General features: G+C 52.6%; 1 protein-coding gene across 2 annotated transcripts in view; it reads right to left on the reverse strand.

The window, feature by feature from the left end:
• Sardh (sarcosine dehydrogenase) overlaps window positions 1–26,047 on the reverse strand; it is a 68,851-nt gene that overhangs the window by 29,052 nt on the left and 13,752 nt on the right. For both annotated transcript variants that reach the window (XM_045160052.1, XM_004654061.2), the window contains 9 exons: window positions 25,295–25,399; window positions 24,189–24,318; window positions 20,524–20,610; window positions 20,163–20,253; window positions 17,465–17,606; window positions 13,862–13,945; window positions 11,887–12,000; window positions 4,924–5,062; window positions 3,019–3,132 (listed from right to left, as the gene is read on the reverse strand). In XM_045160052.1, coding sequence (XP_045015987.1) covers window positions 3,019–3,132; window positions 4,924–5,062; window positions 11,887–12,000; window positions 13,862–13,945; window positions 17,465–17,606; window positions 20,163–20,253; window positions 20,524–20,610; window positions 24,189–24,318; window positions 25,295–25,399 — 1,006 coding nt within the window. The remainder of the gene's footprint in view (window positions 1–3,018; window positions 3,133–4,923; window positions 5,063–11,886; window positions 12,001–13,861; window positions 13,946–17,464; window positions 17,607–20,162; window positions 20,254–20,523; window positions 20,611–24,188; window positions 24,319–25,294; window positions 25,400–26,047) is intronic.

Here is a 26,047-nt window from a genome sequence, read left to right on the forward strand (position 1 = left end):
AGAAGCCCCAGGGTCTCAATCAGATCTCAACCCCTGAACCAACCCTAAAGGACCCTGTGGGCAGCAAGGTCCCCCAGCCCAGCCCAATACCCCATACACACACACACACACCCACACACACTTCATTTTTCCTCTTGATGCATCTAAAATCCTATCCTCCGCATGAATTTTTTTGCATGTGTATGTTGTGTGTGTGTGTGCATATTCATATGTATATAAGTGTATGGGGGCATGTGCATATGTCTGTATGGGCACGTGAAGGCCAGAGGTTGCCACTGGGTATCTCCCTCAATCTTTCTCCACTTCTTGAAAAAAAATATGCATCTATTTGTTTGATGGGGGAGTAGGTAGAGAATGGGCAAGCCAGGGCTTCTAGCCACTATGAACGAACTCCAGACACACGCACCACCCTGTGCATCTGGCTTACATGGGTCCTGGGAAATGGAACCTGGGTCCTCAGGCTTTGCAGGCAAGAGACTTAACTGCTAAGCCATCTCTCCAGCCCTCTACTTTTTCTGAGAAACATTTTTTAGGTCACCTGGTTACGCTGGACTCGCTAGTCAGCAAATCCGGAGGATCCTCCTATGTCTGCCTGCCTAGTGCTAGGATTACAGGCATGAGCCACCACACCCGGCTCTACACGGTGCTGCGCATTCACACTCAAGCCCTCCTGCTTATGCAGCGAGCACTTCACTGACTGAGTTCTTTTGTTTCTTGATCCTGTCTATTCCTACTAGAAATAGAAACCCCACATGCGCCAGAACCGTCTCTGGTTCATTTTCCTTGGGCCTCCAACTTAGGCACAGGAGGTGTCTTAAAAACTGTGACAGGAAGTTGGGTAGGAGGCAGCTAGTTGGGAGGCCAAAGTAGGAGGATCACAAGTCCAAGGTCTGCCTGGGAAAGTTAGTGGCAGCTTGTCTCAAAATACAGGGCTGGGGAGATGACGCGGTGAACAAGGCACTCACTGCTCAAGCTGGAGCGCTTGAGTTGGATACCCAGGCCCCAGGTAAAAAGCCAGAAGCCATGACTGACCTCTGCGATCCCAGTGCACTGGCAACATCAAGATGGGAGGCAGAGACAGAAGTACCTAGAAGCTCGCAATGAGCAACAAAGAACAGTCGCTGAAGGAGATCCAGCGTGAGACACCCTACCCACGTGAGGTGGAAAGGCAGAGGAGTGACCCGAAAGTTGTCCTTTGACCTCCATACGTATAGCTGTACTTCCACACTCATATATATGTGTGCGTGTGTGTGTGTGTGTGTGTGTGTGTGTGTGTATACATACATACACATACACATACACATATACACACACATAAATGATAAAATGAAATAACACCCAATACAATTGTGGGAGTGGGGACATAGCTCAAATACTTCCCTAGAATGTTTCTAGAGTCAGTCCCCAGTACTATAAATAACAAGAGAAGAACAGACCTGTAGCTACACCACAGGCATCAATGAGAGGTCTGATTCGTTAGTGAGCCAGCGGTCCATGCCCGGGGCCAGGGCTCAGCCCAGGGAGCACCACTGAGTCCCACTGGGGACACATGTTGTAGAGCGCTGTCCCCTGAGCAGAAGAGTCATTATCATCTTCATCAGAAGTAGCTGTGACCCTCAAAATGGAGCCTGTTGATGCTCCCTCACGGAAGGGATGGGGAGGGCCACCCGAGATCTCAGCTACTCTCCTCTCCTGTACCCTCCTGCCACCTGTACGTTCGCACTGTCGCAGATGGTCTTGTGTTCCCAGGAGGCACTGGAGAATACAGTGTGTGGAAGCCTAACGGAAGGGAGGACTCCATCTATGCAGCTATGGGCAAGTCACCAACCACGCTGGGGGGACACTTGCCAGTGATGTGGCTGCTCTGGGGACACCTACACTCCCGTAAGCAACCCCTCACCCATGCTCTGTAAGTAAGCCCAATCAATGCAGTGGTTCACCAAGTGGGGTTTTGATAGGCTCACTCCATTGGTCTATTGTTGGGGCCTATCTAAAGGGAGCAAAAATTTACTTATGTCTTCCCAGGAAAAGTTCACACAACACAGCAGCACTGGGTAAGAGCCAGGAGGTGGCCAGGGTTCCAACATGCCCAGCGCTGGCTACTGATCATCACCTTCCTGGAGAGCAGCACAGAGTGCCACATGACCAGTGCCTCTCTCCTTGCAGGCCAGCCTTGCAAAAGTGGAGATGCCAGGCTGGATGGATGGCTTAATGGTGCAAAATCCACAGGACCCCAGTTCGGTTCCCCAGGACCCACATTAGCCAGATGCACAAGGCGGTGCATGCATCTGGAGTTTGTTTGCAATGGCTAGAGGCCCTGGTGCGCCCATTCTCTCTTTCCCTCCATCCCTCTTTCTCTGTCAAATAAACAAACAAATAAATAAAACAATTTATAAAATGTGGCGATGCCCTTCTTAGAGAGAGGGTGTGCCCACTCTGTCCCCCTCTCTTCTCCCAGGGGATACAGGACAGGCAGTTGGGAGGCTCCCGTGATAACCCAAGAGAGGATCAAGGGTGGGGTGACAGGGGGTGGTCTTGGCTGGATGTCAGAGCTAAGGCTATGCAGACAAGATGAAAGTGCTGGCCTGTCTGCCAGCGGGGGCAAGCACGGGGATGCGGAGGGATGCAGAGGCCTTGCAGGTAGCAGTGTGGGTACTAAGCCAGCATCTGGGGACCTTGCTAGGAGTTACCTGAGAGCTGAGCAAGCAGGTTCACTAGAGATGTCAGGGGGAGAAAAGGCTCAGCTCTGAGGGGCAAGCACAGGCTTTTTCTGGGTTCACATTATCCTGGGCATTTGAATAGAGTTCAAGGACATAATTGCCTATAGCTCAGAGCGGCAACCCCATGGCTCCACGAAGCCTGCATGTAGTCCAAACTGAGACCATCCATGTCTAGGTCCTGAGCAGCGCGGGCATGGTACACGCTGACACAGCTGCCTTGGGTGCCCATCCTGCCACCAGTGACCGCCAATGCCCAAAGCAGGCTGCAGCTGCACCAACATTGCTCCTCACACCTTACCTTCGAAGGCAGGGGCCAGAGGGCTGGCCTGGGTACCAGGGGCCAGGCGGCTGACGGTCAGGTCGCTCTCGGTACCTCCCCTGTGATTCAGCATGCAGGTGTACACTGTCGCACCTGGAGATGGAGAGAAGCCGGGTGTGCCTCACCAGAGCCTGCTCCTCCTCTCAGAGTCGAGGGAAGCCCGTGGCAGGTCCCCCGTGGGGCCCTGTTCAGAGACTTCGTTTCACCCCAGCAACCCAGAGAAGGCCGTCAAAGGCAGGTCATCTGTGGCTCTCCTCTGGGGAGGGAGACTTCTTTAGAATTGCTTGACCTCGCTTCTCCCGTGTTCCTCCCCACTCTTCACTGACGGTGCTGGGCCAGAGAATCCCCACCTCAGCCTGCGCCTGCTGCAGCCAGGGTTCCCGTAGAGGTCTGCGGAGGAAGTAACCATGCGGATGGACAGACCAGTGAATAAACGAAGAGAGTGAGGAGCTGGGTGGAGGGATGGGTGCCTGTGTGGTGAGCAGATGGCTAAGAGGCAGGATGGACCAGTGGAAAGGGAAGAAGGGAGGGACATATGGGTAAAGAAAAAGACAGTGTGGGGGGGGGTTGGAGAGATGGCTCAGCAGTTAAAAGGCAGTTAATTATAAAGTCTGATGGCCTCAGTTCCATTCCCCAGTACCCACTTAAAGCCAGATGCAGATGCCCAAAGTGCAGCATGTATCTGCAGTTCATTTGCAGTGGCAAGAGGCCCTGACACACTCATACTCACTCTCTCTCTCTCTCTTTCTCACTGTGTTTCTTTTCCTCTCTCTAGTAAATAAATAAAAATTTTAACCTTTTAAAAAGAAAATGGTTATGGAAAGACAATGACAGTGGAAGGGACTGGCTGACAAGAAGGTAGTGGTGGAGGACAAGTGAGTGGGCAGGGCTGATGGAAGATTTGCAGGGCACGGCCAGGAGAGGCTGTATGTAGGAGCGGCAGGTAGGCCACCAGCTGGCTGTACAGATGGGTTGAATCACGTCCTCCAAGTAGACATGATGAAATCCTGCCCCAAGGACCTACGGACGAGACCTTATTTGGAAAGAATCTTCATAACCCTATGTAAGGTAAGATCATTTGGGCATGCCCCCATCCAGGAGGACCACTTACTTACAAGAAGAGAAAAATCGGGGTGGGGTTGTACAAAGAAGCAGTTGAAAGCCAAGCAAAGCTAAGCTTTCCAAGCCTTCTCCCATCTAGAAAAAGCAGGAAGGATTCTCCCCAGAGTCCTGGAGCAGCAAGTCCTGGCCGACACACTGATCTTGGCCTCTGGCCTACTGTACCATGAGACCATCCACCTCCGTAGTTTGAAGGCACCCAGTTTGTAGAAGCGAGTTATGGCTGCCACAGGAAATGAATAAAGATGAGGACAGGCGGGTCTGAAGGGGTGGATGGATGAGTAAGGCAATGAGTGAGTGACAAAAAAGAGAGGCGAGTAACTCAAATATCGCATAGGATACAGTATACTAAAAATTATTCATTATTTATCCAAAGCTCAACTTAACCAGGCATCGTGGAGGTTTAATTCTGACAACCCCACGTGGTAAAAGCATGTTGACCGGGGTGTAGGGGACAGTGGGGGGACCCGAGTGCCAGGAATTACTACTGAGGGCTTATGACCATGTGTCTCTTCTGGGACAAAGGAAAAAAAAAGGAGGGGGGAGCCAAAGAGGGAGAAGAAGGAAGGACGGAGGGAGTAGTGGAGGAAGAAGAGACTGGGCCTGGGGTTCAGCAAGAAACTGAACAGTGGCCCCCCTCCAGGCCAGGGAAGGGGCAGTGGGCTCCACTGCCTGCCACCTTGCCCCTGTGCCCACAACTGTGCCTTCAGCATTCCATCGGGCCTCAAAGCATGAGAGGCGCAGGTTCACCCCCACCCCCTGTACCTGGGGGCCGGCTGACGGCCGCTGAGAAGAGCCAGTCGGCAGCCTTCTTGGCGTCCGCCCCAAGCAGGTAGAACTTCCCGAAGTAGGACATATTGAACACAGCAGCAGCCCCTCGGCATGCCAGACACTCCTTCTGGATCTGAAAGGTCCAATGGGGTAGGAGGGCCCTAAGGGAGGCCATCCCTGGGGATGTGGGATTGGGCCTTTCCTAATACACCTGCTCAGAGTCTCCCACCACTGACCCGCCAGCCCGCACAGCCTTCTCGGGAACCGTAGCACAGGGGCCACTGGGTGTCAAAAACATAAATGTAGGCTGAACAATTCAAAAGCACTAGATGCGTACAAGGTAGATTCTGCAACCATGATGGGGTTAAATCAGAAATCTGAACAATTGGAAACCCCACACACGAGGAAATTGAACGAGGCACTCTTGGAGCACATGTTGCAGTCAGCTCCAAGCTGCTGGGACAAACATCCAACCAGGCGCAGCTTGTAAGATGAAATGGGTTTATTTCAGGCTTACAGGGTCTAGGAGAACCCCATCAGTGGCGGAAGAAGCTGGCTCCCTTTCATGAATGCAAGCAAAGAGACACCTCTAAAAGCCAGCACCACAAAACACACAAACAGCCAGAACTCCACAGCTCTCCACCCACCTTAGGCTGTACTTAGTATCTGCTCCTAAGCATACCTTAGGGCTGGATTCCAAGATCCTCTCCCAGTGACTTCTCCTCTTCTTCAGTAGGGCTCTGCCCACTAGAGATTCAAGATCTAAGCCTCTGTCTATGGAGCTGTGGTAGTTTGAATAGATGGCCCCCAACATATTCAGTGTTTTATTAGTTTGTATTTGGATCTGCAGCCACGTGGTTGGAGGAGGTGTCACTGGGAAGATCTTAAGGTGTAATGGTGGGTTTGAAATTCCAACCTAAAGATATGCAAAGTGCCTAGTTCTACCTGGAGCTCCTGAAGTGTGCTGTGTGGCTTGGGGCTTTTGGCTTGGGGCTTCTGTCTCTCTTTGGTGCTTTAAGAGAGGGGGGACCACTTCTTCTACCATTGTGGCACTTCCCCTGGATCTGTAAGCTTCAATAAATATCCCTTCCTCCATAACTGTGCCTGGTCTGGAAGTTCATCTCAGCGAACCTGAAGCTGTCTGCTACAGGAGCCATACATTTAAACTACCACAGAGCCAATGTATCAAAAAGATTAATGTAATAACTGACTTCAGCAAATAAAAATTACCGTGAGGGCTGGAGAGAAGGCTCAGCAATTAAAGATGCTTGCTTACAAAATCTAACAGCCTCAGTTCAATCTGACAACTGAGTTCCCCAGTACCCATGTAAAGCCAGATATACAAAGTAGTGTTTGCAGTGGCAGGAGGTCCTGGCATGCTGTTCGCTCCTGGCCCTTACATAAATAAATATTTTTATAAAATAAATTGGGGGCTTGAGAAATGGCTTAGTGGGTGAGGTGCTTGCCTGTGGCCTGTGAAGTCTAAGGACCCAGGTTCAATTCCCCAGTACTCATGTAAGCTAGATGCACAAGAGCACAAGGTGGCACATGCATCTGGAATTTGCAGTGACTAGAGGCCTTGGCATGCCTGTTCTCTCTTTCTCTCTCTCTCTCTCTCTCTCTCTCTCTCTCTCTCTCTCTCTCTCTCCCTCTCTCTCTCTCTCTCTCTCTCTCTTTCTCTCTCTCTCTCTCTCTTTCTCTCTCTCTCTCTCTCTCACACACACACACACACACACTTTCTCGCTTTCTCTCTCTCTAATAAACATAGTATTTAAAAAATGAATTGAGGGGGCTGGAGAGATGGCTTAGCAGTTATGGAGTTTGCCTGCAAAACCAAAGGATCCCAGTTCGATTCTCCAGAACCCACATAAGCCAGATGCACAAGGGGGTGCATGCATCTGGAGTTTGTTTGCAGTGGCTGGAGGCCCTGGTGCACCCATTCTCTCTCTCTCTCTCTCTCTCTCTCTCTCTCTCTCTCTCTCTCTCATTTTCTCTCAAATAAATAAGTAAATAAATAAAAATATTTTTAAAAAATGAATTGAGGGCTGGAGAGATGGCTTAGTGGTTAAGGCATTTGCCTGCAAAGCCAAAGGACCTCGGTTAGATTCCCAGGACACACATAAGCCAGATGCACAGGGTAATGCATGCATCTGGAGTTCATTTGCAGTGTCTAGAGGCCTTGGTATGCCCATCATTCTCTCTCTCTGCCTCTTTCTCTCCATCTCTCAAATAAATAAATAGAAACGAGTTGGGCTAGAAATATTGCTCAGTGCAGTGGTTAAATGCACTTGCTTGCAAAGTCTGACGACCCTGGTTCAATTTCCCAGTGCTCACATAAAGCTGAATGCACAAGGTGGTGCATGTGGCTGGAGTTTATTTTCAGTAGCAGGTGACCCTGGTGCTCACATTCCCATTCTTTCTCTCTCCCTCTAATAAATCAATATTTTTAAAAATTACCATTACCATAAGATGAGTGAAAATGAAGCCCACCATGAAACACTCACGGGATGTGCCAAGCCACACTCACAGGAGCTTCATACCTATACATGGTTAGATCAAGAAGGAATATCCCAACTTTCCCTTTGAGAAACTAGACAATGAACAAAGTAAACCAAAGCAGTCAAAAGGAAAGAAAGGGAGCTGGAGAGATGGCTTAGTGGTTAAGGCGCTTGCCTATGAAGCCTAAGGACCTAGGTTTGATTCCCCAGTATCCACACAAACCAGATGCACACGGTGGCACATGTGTCTAGGGTTTGTTCGCAGTGGCTAGAGGCCCTAGAACACTCATTCTCTCTCCCTCCCTCCCCCTTCCCCACTCTCTCCCTCTCTCTCCCTTTCTTTGTCTCAAATAAATAAATTAAAATAAAATAAAATAAAAAGAGGTCTGGAGAGATGGCTTAGTAGACATGGTACTCTAAGTGCCTGAATACAGATCCCCAGATCTCACTCAAAAAGCCAGAAGGAGTGGCACGCATGCCCCTGTACTCATGAACCTACCTGTGTGGGCATGCCCACGTGTCTATGCGCACACACACTAATAAGTCATTTTTAAAAAAATAATTAATAAAAGAAAAACGTTGTAGGTTTCAAAGCAATATAACCTATCGAGTTTGTGTGCACTCACATGCAGCCATCTAAAGGAAAATGAGAAAAATAACATTTACAATAGCATCAAAAACAACAAAGATGCATGGAAACGAGTTTGACAATACAAAGGCACGTTTTAATACTACAAAAATTAGAAATGTTTTTGAGCAAAATTAGATATGTACTCAATGGGAAGATACCCCACATTCCTAAAGCATAAGATTTGCTATTGTTAAGGTGACCACACGTCCAAGTTGACCTGTAGATCCAGAAGGATCCCTATGTAAAGCTCCACAGAGGCTGGGAAAATGGCTTAGCAGTTAAAGGTGCTTGCTTGCCAAGCCTGCCAGCCTAGGCTCAATTCTCAAGTCATCCGTATACGTCAGATGCAAAAAGTGGTGCAAGTGTCTGGTGTTCATTTGCAGTTGTAAGAGGCCCTGGTGCACCGCACCATGCACACACACACGTGCAAATATGTACATTTTTTAAAGCTCAGTGAGTAAAGTGCTTGCCATGTGAGTGGAGGACTAGAGTTCAGAGCCCCAGCACCCATATAAATGACAGGTGAGCATGTGAGCCAGGCATGGTGGCGCACGTCTTTAATCCCAGCACTTGGAGGCAGAGGTAGGAGGATCACCGTGAGTTGAAGACCACCCTGAGACTCCATAGTGAATTCCAGGTCAGCCTGAGCTAGAGTGAGACCCTACCTCAGAAAACCAAAAAAAAAAAAGGTAGATGGTGCCTGAGGAAATATATCTGAAGTTGTCCTCTGGCCTCCACACACATTTGCATGCATGTGCACCTGTGCTTATGTGTATAGGCACATGCACACACATTCCATAACAAAAAAAGTCAAATAACCTAATTTTAAAGTGAGCAAGAGAGTGAGCAGACACTTCCCCATAGAGATACTCAAGTGGGCAACAGGCAGACACATGAGGAGGTAAGCAATCCTAAGAGCTACCACTGCGATCAGAGCCATCACGAGAGACCCCTGCACGCCCACTGGGATGGCTAGAATAAAAAGGCAGATCGTAACAAGTGGTGGTAACAAGGTGGAGAAACTAGACCGTCTGGACCCACACACGTGGCTGGCGGGAGTGTAAAGTCCTATGTTGAAAGCATGAACACATGGCCAAGACATACCCTTGAGAACTGAAAACTGAAAGTTCCAGACAAAAATGTGCACGTACGTGTTCACAGCAACACTATGGGTAGTGAAGATAAAGTGGAGAAAACACAGATGTACCCCCCCCCACCACCACCACCAATCAATGACAATGGCTGAGTAAAACGTGGCTTATCTATCCAGTAGGCCGGAGCTTGTAACAAACAGTGGTGATATACTGACCCAGCCTGCTGCAGAGGGCAGACTTGAAAAGACAATATTCAGTGAAAGGAGTCACAGAATGACACGTGTTTTATGACACCACTTATATGAACCTTCAGGGCTAGGAGGCTCCATAAAATTGTGGGTTCGCGGCTGCCTTGGACTGAGGGTGGGCTAGAGAGGGGAGTGGGGATGAATTTTCATGAGTGTGGCATCTCTTAAATTCTGAAGCTAGATCAGGCCAACGGCTGCACAGCACTGAGACCTCACTGAGAAACCCGGAACTGCATGCTGTAAGAAGACGAACCACGTGGTGTGTGAATTTATCTCCATAAAGCTATTTTAAAAAGAGGGGCTGGGGATGTAGCTCAGCGGGTAGAATGCTTGCCCAGTCGTGTATATGTATGTCTGTAATCTCAGCACTACAGAGGCGGAGACGGGAGAACCAAAGTTCAAGGCCATCCTCAGCTACACAGCAAGTTTGAAGCAGTCTGGATTACATGAGACCTGGTCTCAAAAAGGAAAGGGAATGGAAGGGAGGGAGAACGGAAACAGAAGAAAGGAAGGAAAGAGAAGGGAAGGGAAATGGACAGGAAAATAAGAGAAAGGGGGAAGAGAGAGGGAATAAGGACAGGGAAGGAAGAGGAGGGGAGGGAGGAAAAGGAAGGAAAAGAAAAAGAGGGAAGAGGAAGGGAAGAGAGGAGAAGGGAAGGGAAGGGGAGGGGAGGGGAGGGGAGGGAAGGGAAGGGAAGGGAAGGGAAGGGAAGGGAAGGGAAGGGAAGGGAAGGGAAGGGAAGGGAAGGGAAGGGAAGGGAAGGGAAGGGAAGGGAAGGGAAAAAAGAGCACACCTTTCCCTACTTCCTCCCAGCTGCTGATTGGCCCTGCCAATTTTACCGTCATTACTGAAATTACGACTGATGACAGCAGCAGTTGCCATGGGCTGGATGGTCACAGTGTTCAGAAACTGGGCCACAAGCTGCCGCCAGCCCCTCTCCCCCAGAGCTCTGGAGGCCAGGTCAGCAGAGTGGGAAAGCCACAGAGCTGAGGCCACTCCTGCGTGTCCCCTCGGAGCCCCGTGGGGAGCGAGCACAGTACGAGTCTCAAGCGAACACCGCGTTCAGAGCTGAGCCTGACAGAGAAGACAGCGCAGCAGAGTTTGTAGCACATGTACCAGCGTGCAGCCCTCAGCCACGGAGGCTGGTCACCTCCTGAGAGCCCTTAGCTTCTCCGCCACCCTCGCTAGCTGGGCACTGCTGTGCATCTGCCGGCACTGCTGGGGCTGCTGACCAAAACCCAAGCAGCTCCCTGGGCTGACGTGTGCTACCTGCCCGGCTGGAGGCACTGCCAACATGGGGAACAAGTGTGTGCTTCATGCTCTGGGACTGTCTCGGGCACATTTGCAAAGGCTGGAGGGGGCTCCTGAGCCAAGTTGGCACCTCTCCCCAGCTTCCATATCGCCATTGCCGAAGACCAGGAGGCCTGCATGCTGCAGATGCCACCAGTGTGGTGCCGAGGTGCCAGACACAGCCACACGCTCCCTTGAGGCAGCGGCGAGGAGTTAGGAGGGATGCTTCCTGGGGCCTGGACCTCTGGCTTGCACCCAGAGGCCCATGTTCAATGCTTTGATAGCATCTACCACCACAGCAAGCTTGCTGGACACTGGCAGGGCAGACAGATGGTCCCTTCCCTTGGTGGTACACCACAATAGGCCAGCAGCAAGTGCAAAGTGAAAATGAGGAAACGTGAAGAGAGAGCACTAAGCTTGCCTGCGAGGGGCTGGCACTAAGAGGGCCCTCTCCTGGGTACCAGGACCCCCTTCCTGATGCTTCCTCAGCCACGCTTGGGCTCTGGGAGTCTGGGCCAAAGGTTCAGCTCTGCTCCCACCTCATGGTGACACTTCCCGTTGTGTCTCAGGCATTGGAAACATACACAGGACCGCCGCAGAACTCAAGGGGCTAGGGAGGCACGGGGTGGGTACTGGCACTGGCCCTCCTGGGCAGCTGTCTGTGGGTACAGGGGAATCCAGACCCTCGAGACTCAGCACCTCACTCTCAGGGGGGAAAGGACAATAAGCCGCCCGGGGGATGTCTGGCCAGCTTCCCCTGCCCACACCGCTGGAATCAGAGAGAAGCCACCCAGCCCTGGCCTCTGCTTTTTCTCCTGGAGGGGCCCATCCAGCAAGATCGAGGACCAGCGAGCTCACCTTGTCCTGGATCCACCCCCTACATGTGGAAGCTGGTGCTAAGAAGGGGTACCCTATCCTTGGTGGGCTTTTACAGCCTCCGGACCAGAAGGGTTTAGAGGGGAGCAGCCCCAGCCTATCTTTCTCCTCTCTGCCTCCTGCTGGCAAAATCTCCGGGGCAGAGGAGGGGTTGGGGGGGGGAACATCACATGGTTCTCCACGAAACAAACTGCACCCGGGCGGAAGGGAGTGAACTGGGAGCAAGTGAGAGGCCACAGGAGAGTGGAGGGCTCCCACAGGCAGCTCCAAACAAGGGCTCTACGAAGAGGTAGGGACTCAACCAGCACAGGCCGCTTACCAGGTGGTGGTGGGGCGGGAAGTCGAAGGTGTACTCATCCCCCAGAAGCTTGCCATAGGCGTACTCTCTGTGAGCCTGGTTTCCATAGGCCCCGTAGTAGTCATACTGGAGAACCTGAAGCGGAGCACGTGGTCACTGCCTGCATCCCTGTCTGCCCGCCCCTCCTCCTCCGCCCCTCTGCAGTTTGAATGTGAATCGGCCCCCCACAGGCTCATGTGTTTGAACACTTGGTCCCCGGCTGGTGATGCCGGATCTTTCTGGAAGGCTGTAGAAACTTAAGGAGGCTCTGGGGCAGGGCCGCGAGGTTTTATGCCCTGGCCCACTTCTTGTCCACTCTGCTTGCTAACCGCGGACATAGGTGCTTAGCAGCTTCACGCTCTTGCTGCCATGCCTTCCCCGCCTTGATGGAATGAATATGGCCCTGCTTCAACTGTGAGCCAAGGTAAACCTCTGTCCCTTCAGTTTCTTGTTGTCTGGCATTTGCCCACAGCAGCAACAAAAATCACTAGTAGGTCTGGGAATGGTGACGGGTCTTTAACCTCAGCGCTTGGGGGGGCAGGGGGCTGAGGCAGGAGAATCCTCATGAATTCAAAGCCAGTCTTGGCTATAGAGTGAGTTCCAGGTCAGCGTGGGATACAGTGAGACGCTGCCTCAAAAAAAAAAAAAAAAAAATAGGAAGAAAGATCATGACATCAAAATAAAAGATAAAGTGATTGAGATGGGGAAGGGATATGATGGAGAATGGAATTTCAAAGGGGAAAGTGGGAGTGGGAGGGTATTACCATGGGATATTTTTTATAATCATGGAAAATGTTAATAAAAATTGAGAAAAAAAGAGAAGGAAGAAAGGAAAGAAAGAGAGAGAAGGAAAGAAGGGAAGGAGGGAGGAAGAGAAAGGAAGAGAAAGAAAGAGAGAAAAGAAAGTCATTAATATACTCTCCTCCTCATCCTGTCCTCCCATCACAAACAGACAGGCTCGCTGTGCAGGGGAAGTGCGCTGGGTTTAGCAGAGGCCTCGGTGAAGGCGGTAGGCCTGGCCCTGCCCTCTGTGAGCCTCCCGTCGGCGAGTGAGTGGGTCACAGACCCAGGAAGGGGGTTGCGCTGCTCACGCAACACAGACAGTAGTGCAAATAAAGCCTTCATCCCTATAGCGTAGGGTCTGAGGGTGGTGTCTAGCGGATAAGGAAGAACCTAAGGTGGGTAGCAATGAGGACAGGAGCTGGAGAGGACCTTGGCCATGGCCAGGACTTCCAGATGATGCCAGGTAAACAACGTGCAGCAGGGGAGGCAGCTGGCTGACAGCATCTCATAGGCAGTCTTCTCTCTCTTCAGCCAGACACACACTCCTTAGACTCTGACATCCCCAGTAGGGACACCCCACTGCTGCAGCATCATGAGACCTCCAGCTTGCTCTTTGATGGGGTACAAAGTCTCCTTTGGGCACCTAGAGTGTTTCCATGCCCACTCCTGGCTCCTCTCTTTGCCCAGAGCTTCTAGGGTAGAGGGACCACCTTAGCCCATCCTCCCTGCACTGTACCCAGGGGTGACATGTCGTGTCCATAGGGGCCAATGAGAGAAGAGATCCTACTGAGGAAGCTTGGAAGGGGCCAACCCTGGGACAATCTGTCCCATTTGTGCATTTGGCCCCACCTCCCCAAAGTGTTCCCTGGAGTGGGTCAAGGGCCTGGATTGCTAAGGAGATGGATGGAATAAGGTCACAGTGAGACAGGACAGCATACTACATCAGCAGGAAAGGGTTAACATGTACAGAACCTAGATGTGTTGGCTTCAAAGCCTCTGGGGTCTACTCATGAAGGTTGGCCCCTAGAGTGCACTGGGGAGGCCCCCAAGGTGTCCCAGGGTTCAACACGTGGGGCATCTCAGTGGGTAAACTCAACACATTGAGACAGAGAGTCAAGCAGGACAGGGCAGGGCTGAAGGCTTCACAGGCCAGAGGCTGGATGTGACCACTCACCGGAGCTGTCCCTTGGGGGTTGAACCATCCGGGTCGCTCCCAGCCTTGTCGTTCCTGGAATACACAGCCTTGTCCTAGCAGCTCCTGGCAGGAGAGAGAGAGAGGATGCCCTTCACCCTCCGCCAGATCCCATTTAGAACACACACATGCCACCCACACCCAAGAGTGCTGAGGACAAGCAAAGTCCCCAGGCCACTTGCTCCACCCCAAAGCTCCCTCGGTACCCTGCCTCACCCCAAGAACCCTCAATCTAAGGACGTAACATTTATTATGAACAGAACTATGCCCCTCCTCGTACATGTAGAAGGACCGTCCCCAATGTGACCCTTTAGAGCCTGAGTCTGTGAAGTCGGGGTTAAGGTCAAGTGAGGTCATAGGGTACTGTCCCAATCCCACAGGACTGGTGCCCATCTAAGAAGAGGAAGAGAGACCAGAAGGCTGTCTGCCCTGGAGGACACAGCAAGAAGTTCCCTATTTCCACCCAGTCAGGGAGAGCTTCAGTCGGTCAGGAGCCAGATCGAGGACAACTTGATCTTGGACTTCCCCACCCACTCCCCGCCCCGAGCCTCTAGGCCACCAAGAAAACAACTGCCTACTACTTCAGGGTCACCAGACATGGAAGTTTCTCAGCTGACCCTGTGACCCCAGCACTTCCATTCCCAAGTGCATATAGGCCCCAGGGAATAGTCTTGGATGCCCACATGGCCACTCATGGGAGCCCTGATCACCATCAGAAGGAAGGAGTGGCCCACTTGGCCATCACTGGCGGTTAAGCAAAACTTTAGCTAAGCTGGGCGTGTAGGCCACCCTGAGTTTGAACCCAAGCATGGCAGGGGAGAGGAGAGCCTCGACAAATTGTTTAAAATGAGGCATGGTGCATTGTGGAAAACAGTGTGGAGGTTCCTAAAACAGCTAGAGATTGATCTACCATATGACCCAGCTATAGCACTCCTAGGCATATATCCAAAGGACTCATCTCATTTCCTTAGAAGTACATGCTCAACCATGTTTATTGCTGCTCAATTTATAATAGCTGGGAAATGGAACCAGCCTAGATGTCCCTCAACAGATGAGTGGATAATGAAGATGTGGCACATTTATACAATGGAGTTCTACTCAGTGGTAAAGAAAAATGAAGTTATGAAATTTGCAGAAAAATGGATGGACCTGGAAAGTATTATACTAAGAGAGGTAACCCAGACCCAGAAAGCCAAGCGCCACATGTTCTCTCTCATATGTGGATCCTAGCTACAGATGACTGGGCTTCTGCGTGAGAATGAAAATACTTAGTAGCAGAGGCCAGTAAGTTAAAAAGGAGACATAAAGGGAAGAGAAAGGAAGGGAGGAGGATACTTAATAGGATGATATTGTATATATGTAAGTACAATGATTGTAATGGGGAGGTAATATGATGGAGAATGGGATTTCAAATGGGAAAGTGTGGGGGTGGGGAGGGAGGGAATTACCATGGGATATATTTTATAATCATGGAAAATGTTAATAAAAAGTTTAAAAAAAAATGAGGCATGGTGGCATACACCGGAAATTCCAGCACCTGCGAGGCAGAGGCAGGAGAATTGCAAGTAGAAACGGAACAGTATTTCATTCCAGAAAATCTAAATGGAGCTTCCCGTGTATGGCGCGTTCAGTACAGGTAGACGCCAGGGTTGGAGTCGGGTGAGTGGAGGGGGGGCCGGTAAGGAGAGACTACTCACAGCCTGGGGTGCGCTTCTGGGAAGATAAACACGCGCTAGAGGTGGACAGTGGTGGTGGCTGACCGCATAGAGAATGGATAAACACCCCAAACCGCACATGTGACAGTGGTGTCAACAGCTGGCCCTGTGTTCTGTGAACTTCACTATAGCAGACACACCATAGTCACAACAAAGAACTAGAGAGGCAACTGTGTTTGAAAGTAAATTTGAGGAGCTGGAAGATAGCTCAGCAGTTAAAAGCGCTTTCTTGCAAAGCCTGTCAGCCTAAGGTTCAATGTCCGAGTCACCCACGTAAACTGGGCACAAGAGGAACACAAAAGTCTGGTGTTTGTCAGCAGCAGCAAGAGACCCCGGCATGCCCACACACGCACGCGCGCGCACACACACACACGCAGGACTAATTTTTTAAAAAGAAAAAAAATAAGAGGAAAGAAATTCGATCAAAAAAGATGAAGAAAAGAAAGAAGAAGAAGGGGAGGAGGAGGCAGCAGAAGAAGAAAAAAGTTGTCCAGTGGATCAAGTGCTTGCCACGCAGTTAGAAGGACCTCAGTTCAGACTGCAAACACCCATGTAAAATGCTAAGTGCAGTGGCGCATGTCTGTGATCTCAGCACTGGGGAGATGTTGGATCCCCAGGGCTAGTCTAACTCAATTGATAAATTCTAGGTTCACCAAGAGATGCTGGCTCAACATGTAAGATAGGGGCTGTGGCTTAGGTTTGGTTTCCCAGCATCCAAACGAACAGAGTGGCGCATTCAGCTGAAGTTCATTTGCAGCAGCAAGGGACTCTGGTGCACTCATATTCTCTCTCTCTCTCTTTCCTCTCTCTCAAATAAATAAATAAATATTTTTTTAAAAAAATAAGATAGTAGGACTGTAGAGATGGCCCAGCAGTTAAGGCACTTGCCTGGAAAAGCTAGCAACCCAGGTTTGATTCCCCAAGACCTACAGAAAGCCAGATGCAGAAAAGGGTGCATGCATCTGGACTTCATTTGCAGTGGCTACAGACAGTGGTATGCCCATTCTCGCTTTCTCTTTCTGCGTGCAAATAAATATGCTAAAATATTTTTTAAATAAGATAGTAACTCAGGTGTGATGGTTCACACTTATAATCCTAGCACTCAAGAGTCAAAGGTAGGAGAATCACCATGAGTTCAAGGCCAACCTGGGCTACATAGAGAGTTCCAGGTTAGTCTGGGCTAAAGTGAGACCCTGACTCAAAAAAAAAAAAAAAAAAAAAAAACAGGCTGGAAAGATAACTTAGCAGTTAAGGCACTTGCCTGGAAAGTCTAACCACCTAGGTTCAATTCCCCAGTACCCATGTAAAAGCCAGATGCACAAAGAGGTGCATGCATCTGGAGTTCATTTACAGCGGCTAGAAGCCCTGGTGCACCTATTCTCTCTGTCTGTCTCTCTTCTATCTCTCTCTGCTTGCAAATAAATAAATAAATACCAAAAAGGTAGAGAGCAATTGTCTGCCCTCCCCATGCGCACAGATGTAACCACGCACATATGACCACCTATACACACGTGCATGAACACAACACACACATGAAAATGAAGGAAGAAAAGAAAGAAGGACGGAAGGAAGGAAAAGAAGATGGGAAAAACTCCCCGCGCTGAGGTTTGGAAGGGCCAACCTGACCAGCTGGCACAGGGGCCCAGGACTTCAGAACTGAGCGTGGCTGTGGTGGCCCTCAACAGTTCAAGTGAAGACAGAGCTCAGCGGCAGGTGCCACCTCCTTCAGGCCACAGAGACCAGAGGGGGGATAAGGGCCACATGGCACCTGACACATCCTCCCTGCTTGCTTTCCCTGTGCCTCAGGTGCGCAGGTTGTGAGGCCCTCCAGGAGGGCCTCGCAACCTGCAGTCAAGGGAGTCCAGTGTACCTCGTGAAGGGGGTCTTTCCTCATGTTGCGCCCTGCCAGCGGCTCGTCGTGGGGGAAGACCACCGAGTAGTTCTTGGCGTAGGACTCATGGCTGCGCTCACGGATCCAGCGGGTGTGGTCTGTGAGCGAGTGATGGAAGCGCCTGCCAAAGACGGAGGGGTTAGGCCACTGCTCGGGATCCGTCCGTCAGGGAATGGAGCCCAGGGCCAGGGCCGTCCTCTCGGGGTAACTGGGTCCCCTCCCCACGCCCAGGGGACTTCCAACCACGAGCAGCCAGGTACTGGGGCACCCACCCTCTTAGTAAGGAACTGGCCCTTCTGTAGCTAACCCAGCCAAGGTCATCCTGGGGAGAACAGTCCACACTGTGGCTGGCCTCTGCTGGATACCAGGTGAAGCGGCCACATGTGTGGACCTAGGATGCCTGGGGTGGGCAGGGAGGACCAGTCACTCCCATTCCACAGATGCAGAAACTGAGGCTTAGAGGAGTAATGGTCCAGGGCCACCCTGTGGGGGCCGCTGGGGTGAACAATTGAAATGGCTCTGCTTTGTCATAGAGGAGGCCCACCTGGTACTGGGTGGGCCCTGAGACCCAGACACATCCAGAACTCGGGACTGACCTCCCCATATACACATGCCCCTCACCGAGCATGCCTCCCATGGGAATGGGTCCTGCCTCTGACTTTCTGAGGTTATGAACAAGAAACTTGTCAGGAAAAAAAAAAAAAAAGGCACAAGAGAGGGGTGTTTGGGAACTAGCTTTCTCTGCTCTCTTTTCTTCATCTTTGGTGAGTCCCTTGTACACCCTCTCTCTACCAAGAGGCTGGGTCTTGCTTGGTGTGGTGGCGCGTGCCTTTAATCCCAGCACTTGGGAGGCAGAGGTAGGAGGATCACTGTGAGTTTGAGGCCACCCTGAGACTCCATAGTGAATTCCAGGTCAGTCTGAGCTAGAGTGAGACTTTCTCTTGAAAAAATAAAACAAAGAGGCTCACCCTCTCAGCACTGCTCCTAACCCCAGGGCCCATGGCTGGTCTTGGTGGTGGCCAGCCTCTTGGACACAGTGGACAGTCTGTGATGCTGTGACCACCGGCCAACCTGGCCCCTGAAACTAGAGCCTTCCGCTCCGGCTGCGTGGCTGGAGGAGGTCAGGCCGTCCTGCTCTGCTGTGTAGGGTGTAGACGGACCCTTCCCTGAGCCTCTTACAGCTGTATCATTTTTGGAACATTTCTCTCTGGGAGGAAAGCATGGGCACGGCCCCAGACAGACTCTGAGGGGCTGCAGGGCAGAGATCGAGCGCCAGAAGCCGGGGCAGCCAGTGACGCTCTGGGAGTCTCAGTGGGCTGTCTGTCTCCATGGTGGCCAGACATCACCTCCCCCATAATGTCCTCATCAGGCCAGGAAGAGGCCAACTTAGCAGGCCTATGGGGTACCCTGAGCTGAGCCAGAAGCTTCTCCATCCCACTCTGTCAGGGCCAACAGGGCGGCTGGGTTCCACCCCCTCCCCCAGCCCAGGGGACTTCCCACCAAGAGCACCCAGGAGCTGGGGCAGCCTCTTGCAGAGCTGGTCAGCCCCAATGGTGGCCTGCAGCACCCGGTGCCATCCTCAGGCCAACTGTGTTAGAGACAAGAGCTGGAGCCTGGGCCAGAGAAGAGGTGGGAGCTACTCTCCTTTTTTGGAAGCCCTGCCCTCCAAGAGATGGCCCTGACTTGCACACGACCGTGGGGCCCCAAGATGCCTTGCGGCTCTTGCCATCAGCATCTGGCCCCTTCCCCTCACACCTAAGCCACTCCCTGCACCTATACCAGCCAGTCCACGGCTCTAGACACAGGAAGTAGCACTGACTGCCCCATACCACAAGGTGTTGGATCTGACTGCTACCTGATAGTGAAGAAATGGCTTTGGGTCACTATACACATACACATCCCAGCTGGGCCCTTTCCCGACTGCTCCCCAGCCTCAGTTTTCCCATCTGCAAAGAGCAGCAATGGGAATGCCTCAGGCACAAGACCAGTGTATAAAGTTCTTATATAGCAAACACAAGGGCCTGAGCTCAGATTCCCATAATGCACGTAAAACAACTGGGCATGCTGACATGTGCCTGTAATCCCAGTGCTAAGGAGGCAGAAAAAGGCAGATCCCTAGGGCTTGTTGGCTAGCTGGTTAGCTCCAGGTTCAGTAAGAGACTATCTCAAAAAATAAGGTAGAGCCGGGTGTGGTGGCACACGCCTTTAATCCCAATACTCAAGAGGCAGAGGCAGGCGGATCGCTGTGAGTTGGAGGCCACCCTGAGACTACATAGTGAATTCCAGGTCAGCCTGGCAAGGAGCCAGACCCTACCTCAAAAAACTAAAAATTAAAACAAGGCAGAGAGTGACCGAGGAAGATATATGACGTCAACCTCTGGTCTCCACATACACCTGCACACACATGTATACATACATGTGTACACACATACACATGAGAGAGGAGAAAAGAGAGACCCCGGAAACCACAGAGGGTGTGGATTGCCAGACCCAGGTGGCCTCAGCACCGCTGCTCCCCCGTCCCTGCCTTCTTCCCTTCCTCCCTTGCTGCTCCTCACCCCCAGGTGCTGTTGGAATTGCAGGGAAGGCTTCTCCTGAAGCCGCCCTCACCCTCCACCCAGCCCGGCCAACCCTGGTGCCACCGGCCTTGCCCTCCAGCTTTGGCAAGCACACTTGCCTGATGTCGTAGCCGTACATGTCTTTCTCCGGGCGCCCGTGCACAATCCAGTGGGCCAGCTCCTGCCCACAGCCACCACCCAGCATCATGCCTGGCGGGAGCGGAAGCGCAGGGCTGCAGTCCGTCCCTCGGGGACCGCCCCCCACCCCAACATTCAGCCCTGTGTCCACGCCACCTCCACAAACAACCACAGCCAGACCCTGCTCTTGCACCCGGGCCTGCGCACCTCCATCACACAGCACTCCATGAGCCGCCTGTCTCTACACCCCCAGGCCATTCCCCCGGGGGCTCCGAGGACTGTGGGGCATCACTCACAGTTGCCCCACTCCCCACCCCACATCTCCCCCACCCCGGCCCTCACCTGCACTGTTGAAACCGCAGCCAAGAAAGAAGCCACGGAGCTCAGGTGCCTCTCCCATCAGGGGCTTGTGGTCAGGTGTGAAGGACTCTACAAGGAAGGGGAGGCTTCAGGTCCTCCCTCCCTTGGGCACTTGGGACAGTTGGGACGGGCAGGGGTCCTCGGGTGCCTCTTTAATTCAGACCCTGCCCATCGTCAAGAGTCAAAGCAATAGCACTTTCTCCAGGGAGCCTCCCCGTTACGCCTGCTACCAGGGCCACCAGCCTATGGCCTGAGCAGCGATGCCCCAAGGCCCAGTTCTATCTCCGAGCCACTGCTACCACCCTGCTGATCCAGGAGGCCTCCCCTCTGCCCACCACTGCACCACTGTGTCATTGCTGGTGACATGTCACTCGTGCTCACTGAAACCCGAGGGCCTTGCTGACTGCCATGTCCCTGGGTCTTGTGCAGAGCCCGGCAAGCGTAAGTATTCCTCCGCCCGTGCTGGTGGGATGAATGAATGACCATAACTTCTGCTTCCAGGGTGCCTCAGAGACCGAAGCACGGTGAAAAGGGACAGCGCTGGGACATAATAACAAAACGCTGCGCTTCGCAGCTACAATCCTAGATTCGTCCCTGTGTGGTCCCTTCCTACCTGTGTGACCTCAAGCAAGGCACGTTGACTCTCTGAGCCTGTTTCCCTGTGTGTAGGGTCCAGATTCCATTACTTACTCCACAGGGCTATGAGTGGGTCTACAACATTTGCAGCCTACCTCTGGTGTCCTTGGCCCGGGGAGGCAGCTCTGGAAAAGACAGATCTCACCCCCCACCCACCCTGCCAGCAGAGCTGACAAGAGAGTAAGGGAGACAGACGCTCAGCCCTCCAATAAGCAAAACTGAGGCTGTCTCATGAGAAGGATGGCGAAGATGGCTGAGGGTTACTGAGGGGCCAGTCACTCCCCAAGACCCTGCTCAGCACCATATCACACAGAAAAAATTGCCTCGCTTGAGTCTGACTCACCGTAGTCACTCTAACAGTGACAAAGCACCCAGGATTGGCCTGCTGCAAGCCCCTGTTCTTAGCCACTGCGGGAAAGGGCACAGCAAGTCCCATCCTGCTCCCTGGAGTCCCACCTACTTGGTGGGCAGTGTGTGCTGAGAGCAGCGCCCCCACACACAGGGAATGGGGGGAGCTTCCAAACAACAGTGAGCTGCTGGCACTTTGGAGGGCAGAGGCAAGCCGTTCTGGCGAGGGACAGGAGGCAGGGCCAACTCACTGAGCTACCGGCCTCTCAGATGGACTTCACTGAAGAGTCCATCCCTGGAAACTGGTGCCAAAACGTGGGTTGGACAACAGGAAATGGTTCTGAGAGAGGAGTGAAAGGCCAGGACAACAGAATTCCAAATTCACCACACTGTACACATAGGACAGATGTGAGTCCAGCGATTCCCTGGTGGTCCTGCACTTGGCTCAATCTGTGGTCGGGGACCTCAGTGTTTGGGTGGGCAGGGAGGGCGGCATGAGAATGCATGAAAATGAGGTGAACCTAGCCAGAGCACCCGAGCATGATGGAGATGTCTCTGGTCTTCAGGGACACATGGCTCGATTGACCCAGCAAGTCAAAGAGGGGACAGGGTGCTATGTGAGACCAGAGTGGATGCTGGCTATCTCCAAGTGGAGAGGAAGGAAGTCTGAGATGGAGTCCCGAGGACTCTCTGGGGTCCTGTCAGGGCAAGGGTGGAGGCAGGAGCAGCCGTCTGGATGGGACAAAAACAGTTGGAAAAGGGGTAACTGGAGTCATGTTCAGGCTCAGGAAGACAAGTCCGTTCTGGACAGTCTTGGAGGGGGCCAGGTAACGGCTTTGGTCAGGAGGACAGGTACAAGGACCAGGCTCCCCCAGATGTTTAGCGATGTGAGAACATAGGACCTTCTGTAAGGGAGACGGTGGGGCTTGAGGTTCCTGTCACGCCTTGGTTCCACCCACTCCAGGCCTCCCCTAAGTCAGCAGCTGAGATGTCCCTATTCTCTCTGGAGGCCCCAGTGCCTGACCTGTCTGGCAAAGAGAAATGTTGGCTTTGTCCAGAACCTGCTCTCCCGGCTACGAGACCAGACACAGACTGTCCTCATACACACACCTCCCCAAAATAGGGCTCCGTGGGAGAATGACAAATCCCAGGCTGATTAAAACGAGAGAGCCACTGGGGACACTCGTGCCCCTGGGATTCTTCCTGCTTCTCTCCATGAGTCCCATTCCAGCCCGTAGGATAGTGAGTCATAGCCCCCCCACCCACGTTCCCCATCATGCCCTCTCAGCCTGCTTGCTGCTGAGGCTGCCTGCTCTAACTTGCCTCCCTGGGGCTGTGCCCTGGGCCATAGCCTTTCATTTGAGTCACCTAGACCAAGCTGGCTGCTATGTAGACACCAAGCATGCCCAGACAGTGAGGGCGAAACTCCTCCAGAGGGCCATAGCCTCCTCTGGCTGGGACCCTTCCTGTCACCTGGCTAGCCACGCCACCTTCTCTTATGGCAGTGCCTTAGCCTCCTGTCTCCCTGATGTCCCTTCCGTTCACAGGGCTCACAGCTGGTGGCTAGCCGGGCCCCAGCCTGTGCTGGATTTGCAGCTGCTCAGCTCCATGCTACCCCTGCTGAGTGGTACCCTGTCGCTCACTTTCCAAGTGGCACACTGTGATGCCAATGGGCTTATCAACCTGTCAGGGCCTGGGACATAGTTTCCATTTGAGCAAACTGTATCTTTCTGAACGTGACTCTCGGGGGCCTTGAACTGATGCAGGGATGACCCTGCTGGGAGCAAGGGCCATGCTCCTGGGATTCTTCCACACATCTTTTGCCCTGTCATGTGCACACTGTATCTCAGCACAGCACCTCCAAGCCACCCACCCTGTGTCCTCACTCAGGACAACCCTGCCAGGCTAGGAGACATGGTCTGAGTTTGGACCGAATGCCATAATTAATGAATACCACAGGTCCTGGGTGTCCAGGGGTCACTGAACCACTCCACACTTCTCTGGGGGGTCCTCCTGAGTCTCATGCTATCAACACAAGCCTTCTGGACCAGCATGGGTGCTCTTGCTTCCCAGACATTACCTCTTACCAGGACCCAGGGCCGGGACCCCCGCATCCCGACTCTGAAGCAGAGCCTAGAACACCTTGCCATGGCTACTCTCTGGCTAACTCGCGGGAGTGAAGGGTACCCGGGAGCCGAGCCACAGGCAGAGGCTCACGGAGCTCTGACCAGGACTCGCTCTCTATCCCCACTGGATGCTGGCTATCAAGACTACGGGGTGAGGCCTGAGGGGGGTCCTGGGTAGGAACGTGAGGGCTGGGTACAGAATTGAGGCTATACCAGGTGAGAGCTGCATTGGGAAGGCCTTGGCCCTCCAAGTCCCCACTTGGCATCATACAATCCCTCAAATCCATTCCACATGCCCAGGCTGGGGAGTCAGGGGTCTCATAGGCTGTGCACCCAGAGCCCTTTCTAGGTCAGGCCTTTCTCCTGCAGAGGTCGTGAATCAAAGCAGCCCTGCCAGGCCCAGGGCTAGGAAGCAGGTGACAAGAAAGCTCAGACTTGGTCTGGGCTCTGTGGCACACACAGGCTACCCTCAAGAGGGGCATTGCCACCAATAAGCAAGGGGACTCAAGGGCACCTGTCCTCAGCAGCCCCACTCACCCGGGCCACAGACTGTGGACTTGATCCCCGTCTTCTCCAGCACAGGGACACGGTTGATGGCGCCTTCAATGTGCTGAGTGAAAACGTCCCAGTCCAGGTCAAAGAGGCCAAAGGAGAATTTGTCCGACACCTGCAGAAGCAGCCCAGGAACTGGTTCTGTTGGCCATGTCACTGGACAGGTGGGTATGAAGCTGGCTTCCACTAGGTCAAGCAACTCTGAGGGTAGAATTCTAAACCCACCCTGACCCTTACCCACCTGAACCTTGCCCCCACCTAACTGCCCTGGCTAGTTTCAGTGGTCTCCAGCTGGACACCCGTTTCCCTACTCCAATCCGTTCTCTGAAATCACATGGCATCTCCCCTGCCCTGGGGTCCTCCAAGGCTCCCCATGACCTACTCTGGTCCACAAAGCCTCCACAAGCCAGCCCTGCTGGCCACTCCCCTGCCCACGACCCTCAGACCTTCCTTCAGCCTTTCAGAAGGGCAAGATGAAGCTACAAACAGGCCTCTGGAACAACCCAGACAGCCGCCTGTCCAAACCCACCTGCGCCTTCGCCCTGACTTCCAGTCTCTCCCCGTGATCTGTCACCCACGAACTATATTCAGTACAGTTGCCAGCCACATTCACTCACTTATCTGTTTACGGATCCCGGGTCTCCCCTCCAAATTACAGTATCCTGGGTCAGGGACTTTTATTTCATCTCCCCCTCCTCCCTTTCCAGAAAAATAAATCAGCAATTTGGCTCCAAACAGTCATCAAGTCATTCCATTTGTGAATGTGTGAATGGGAAGAGCTGTGTGACCCTATAGCCTGCACTCCTTCCCAGAAGCTAATGTAGGGACCACCAGGCACAGAAGGCCCCAACACAGCCTTAGGAGAGAGACAGGCCAGTGAGTGGCTCAGTGTTGCTGCTGGTACACCAAGAACTGGCACGCTCCTGTGTCCTTCTGGGGTCACAGCTTTGCGCCATGCAGCCTCTAGCTGTGGAGCTCTGCAACAGCACCCCCCATCTTCTACAGGTACATGAGGACCAGGCTCTTGGAAGATCTAGCTGGGTGAGACTATGGAACCTCTATTTCTCTACCCAGGACCCTTGGGGTCTTACCTTCTCCCAGAAGATTGGGTTGGCCTCATAACCACCAACAGACAAGGCATCCCCTTGCAGGCGGAGGTAGACAGAGGCATCATGATCGCGGACATTGGGCATGTTCTGGAAGGTAGGACATAGAGGCCAGGGTGTCGGGAAGGCCTGGCAGGACTGGTGCCCATGCCCTGAGGTGGGCTCAGTACCTGCACCGGGGCCATGGGCCCTAGGTGAAACCATGGCACCTTCTCCTTGTAGGACCCAAGGACAGAGTGGGCCTGGGACCTTGGGTTACACACAGAGTGCAGGTCTCTGCTGCCCAAGAGTCTTCTTCCTAAATCCCATATGGTAGTGAGGAGGAAGAGAGAAGGAACGAAGGAGGGAAATGTGAGGGAAGGAGAGGGTACGACTCCCAAAGACAAAAGAGCAGGGAAAGAGAATGCAGGTGGCCTGGAGAGATGGCTTAGTACTAAGATGTTTGCCTATGAAGCCTAAGGACCCAGGTTCAATTCCTCAGTACCCATGTAAGCCAGATACACAAAGTTGGACATGCATCTGGAGTTTGTTTGCAGAGCCCCTGGCATGCCTATTCTCTCTTTCTCTTTCTTTAACATACATATATATATATAGTTTTTCGAGGTAGGGTCTCACTCTAGCTCAGGCTGACCTGGAATTCACTATGTAGTCTCAGGGTGGCCTCGAACTCATGGCAATCCTCCTACCTCTGCCTTCCAAGTTCTGGGATTAAAGGCATGCACCACCATGCTCAGCTTA

This window comes from Jaculus jaculus, chromosome 1 (assembly GCF_020740685.1).
Source record: "Jaculus jaculus isolate mJacJac1 chromosome 1, mJacJac1.mat.Y.cur, whole genome shotgun sequence".
Taxonomy (NCBI): Eukaryota; Metazoa; Chordata; class Mammalia; order Rodentia; family Dipodidae; genus Jaculus; species Jaculus jaculus.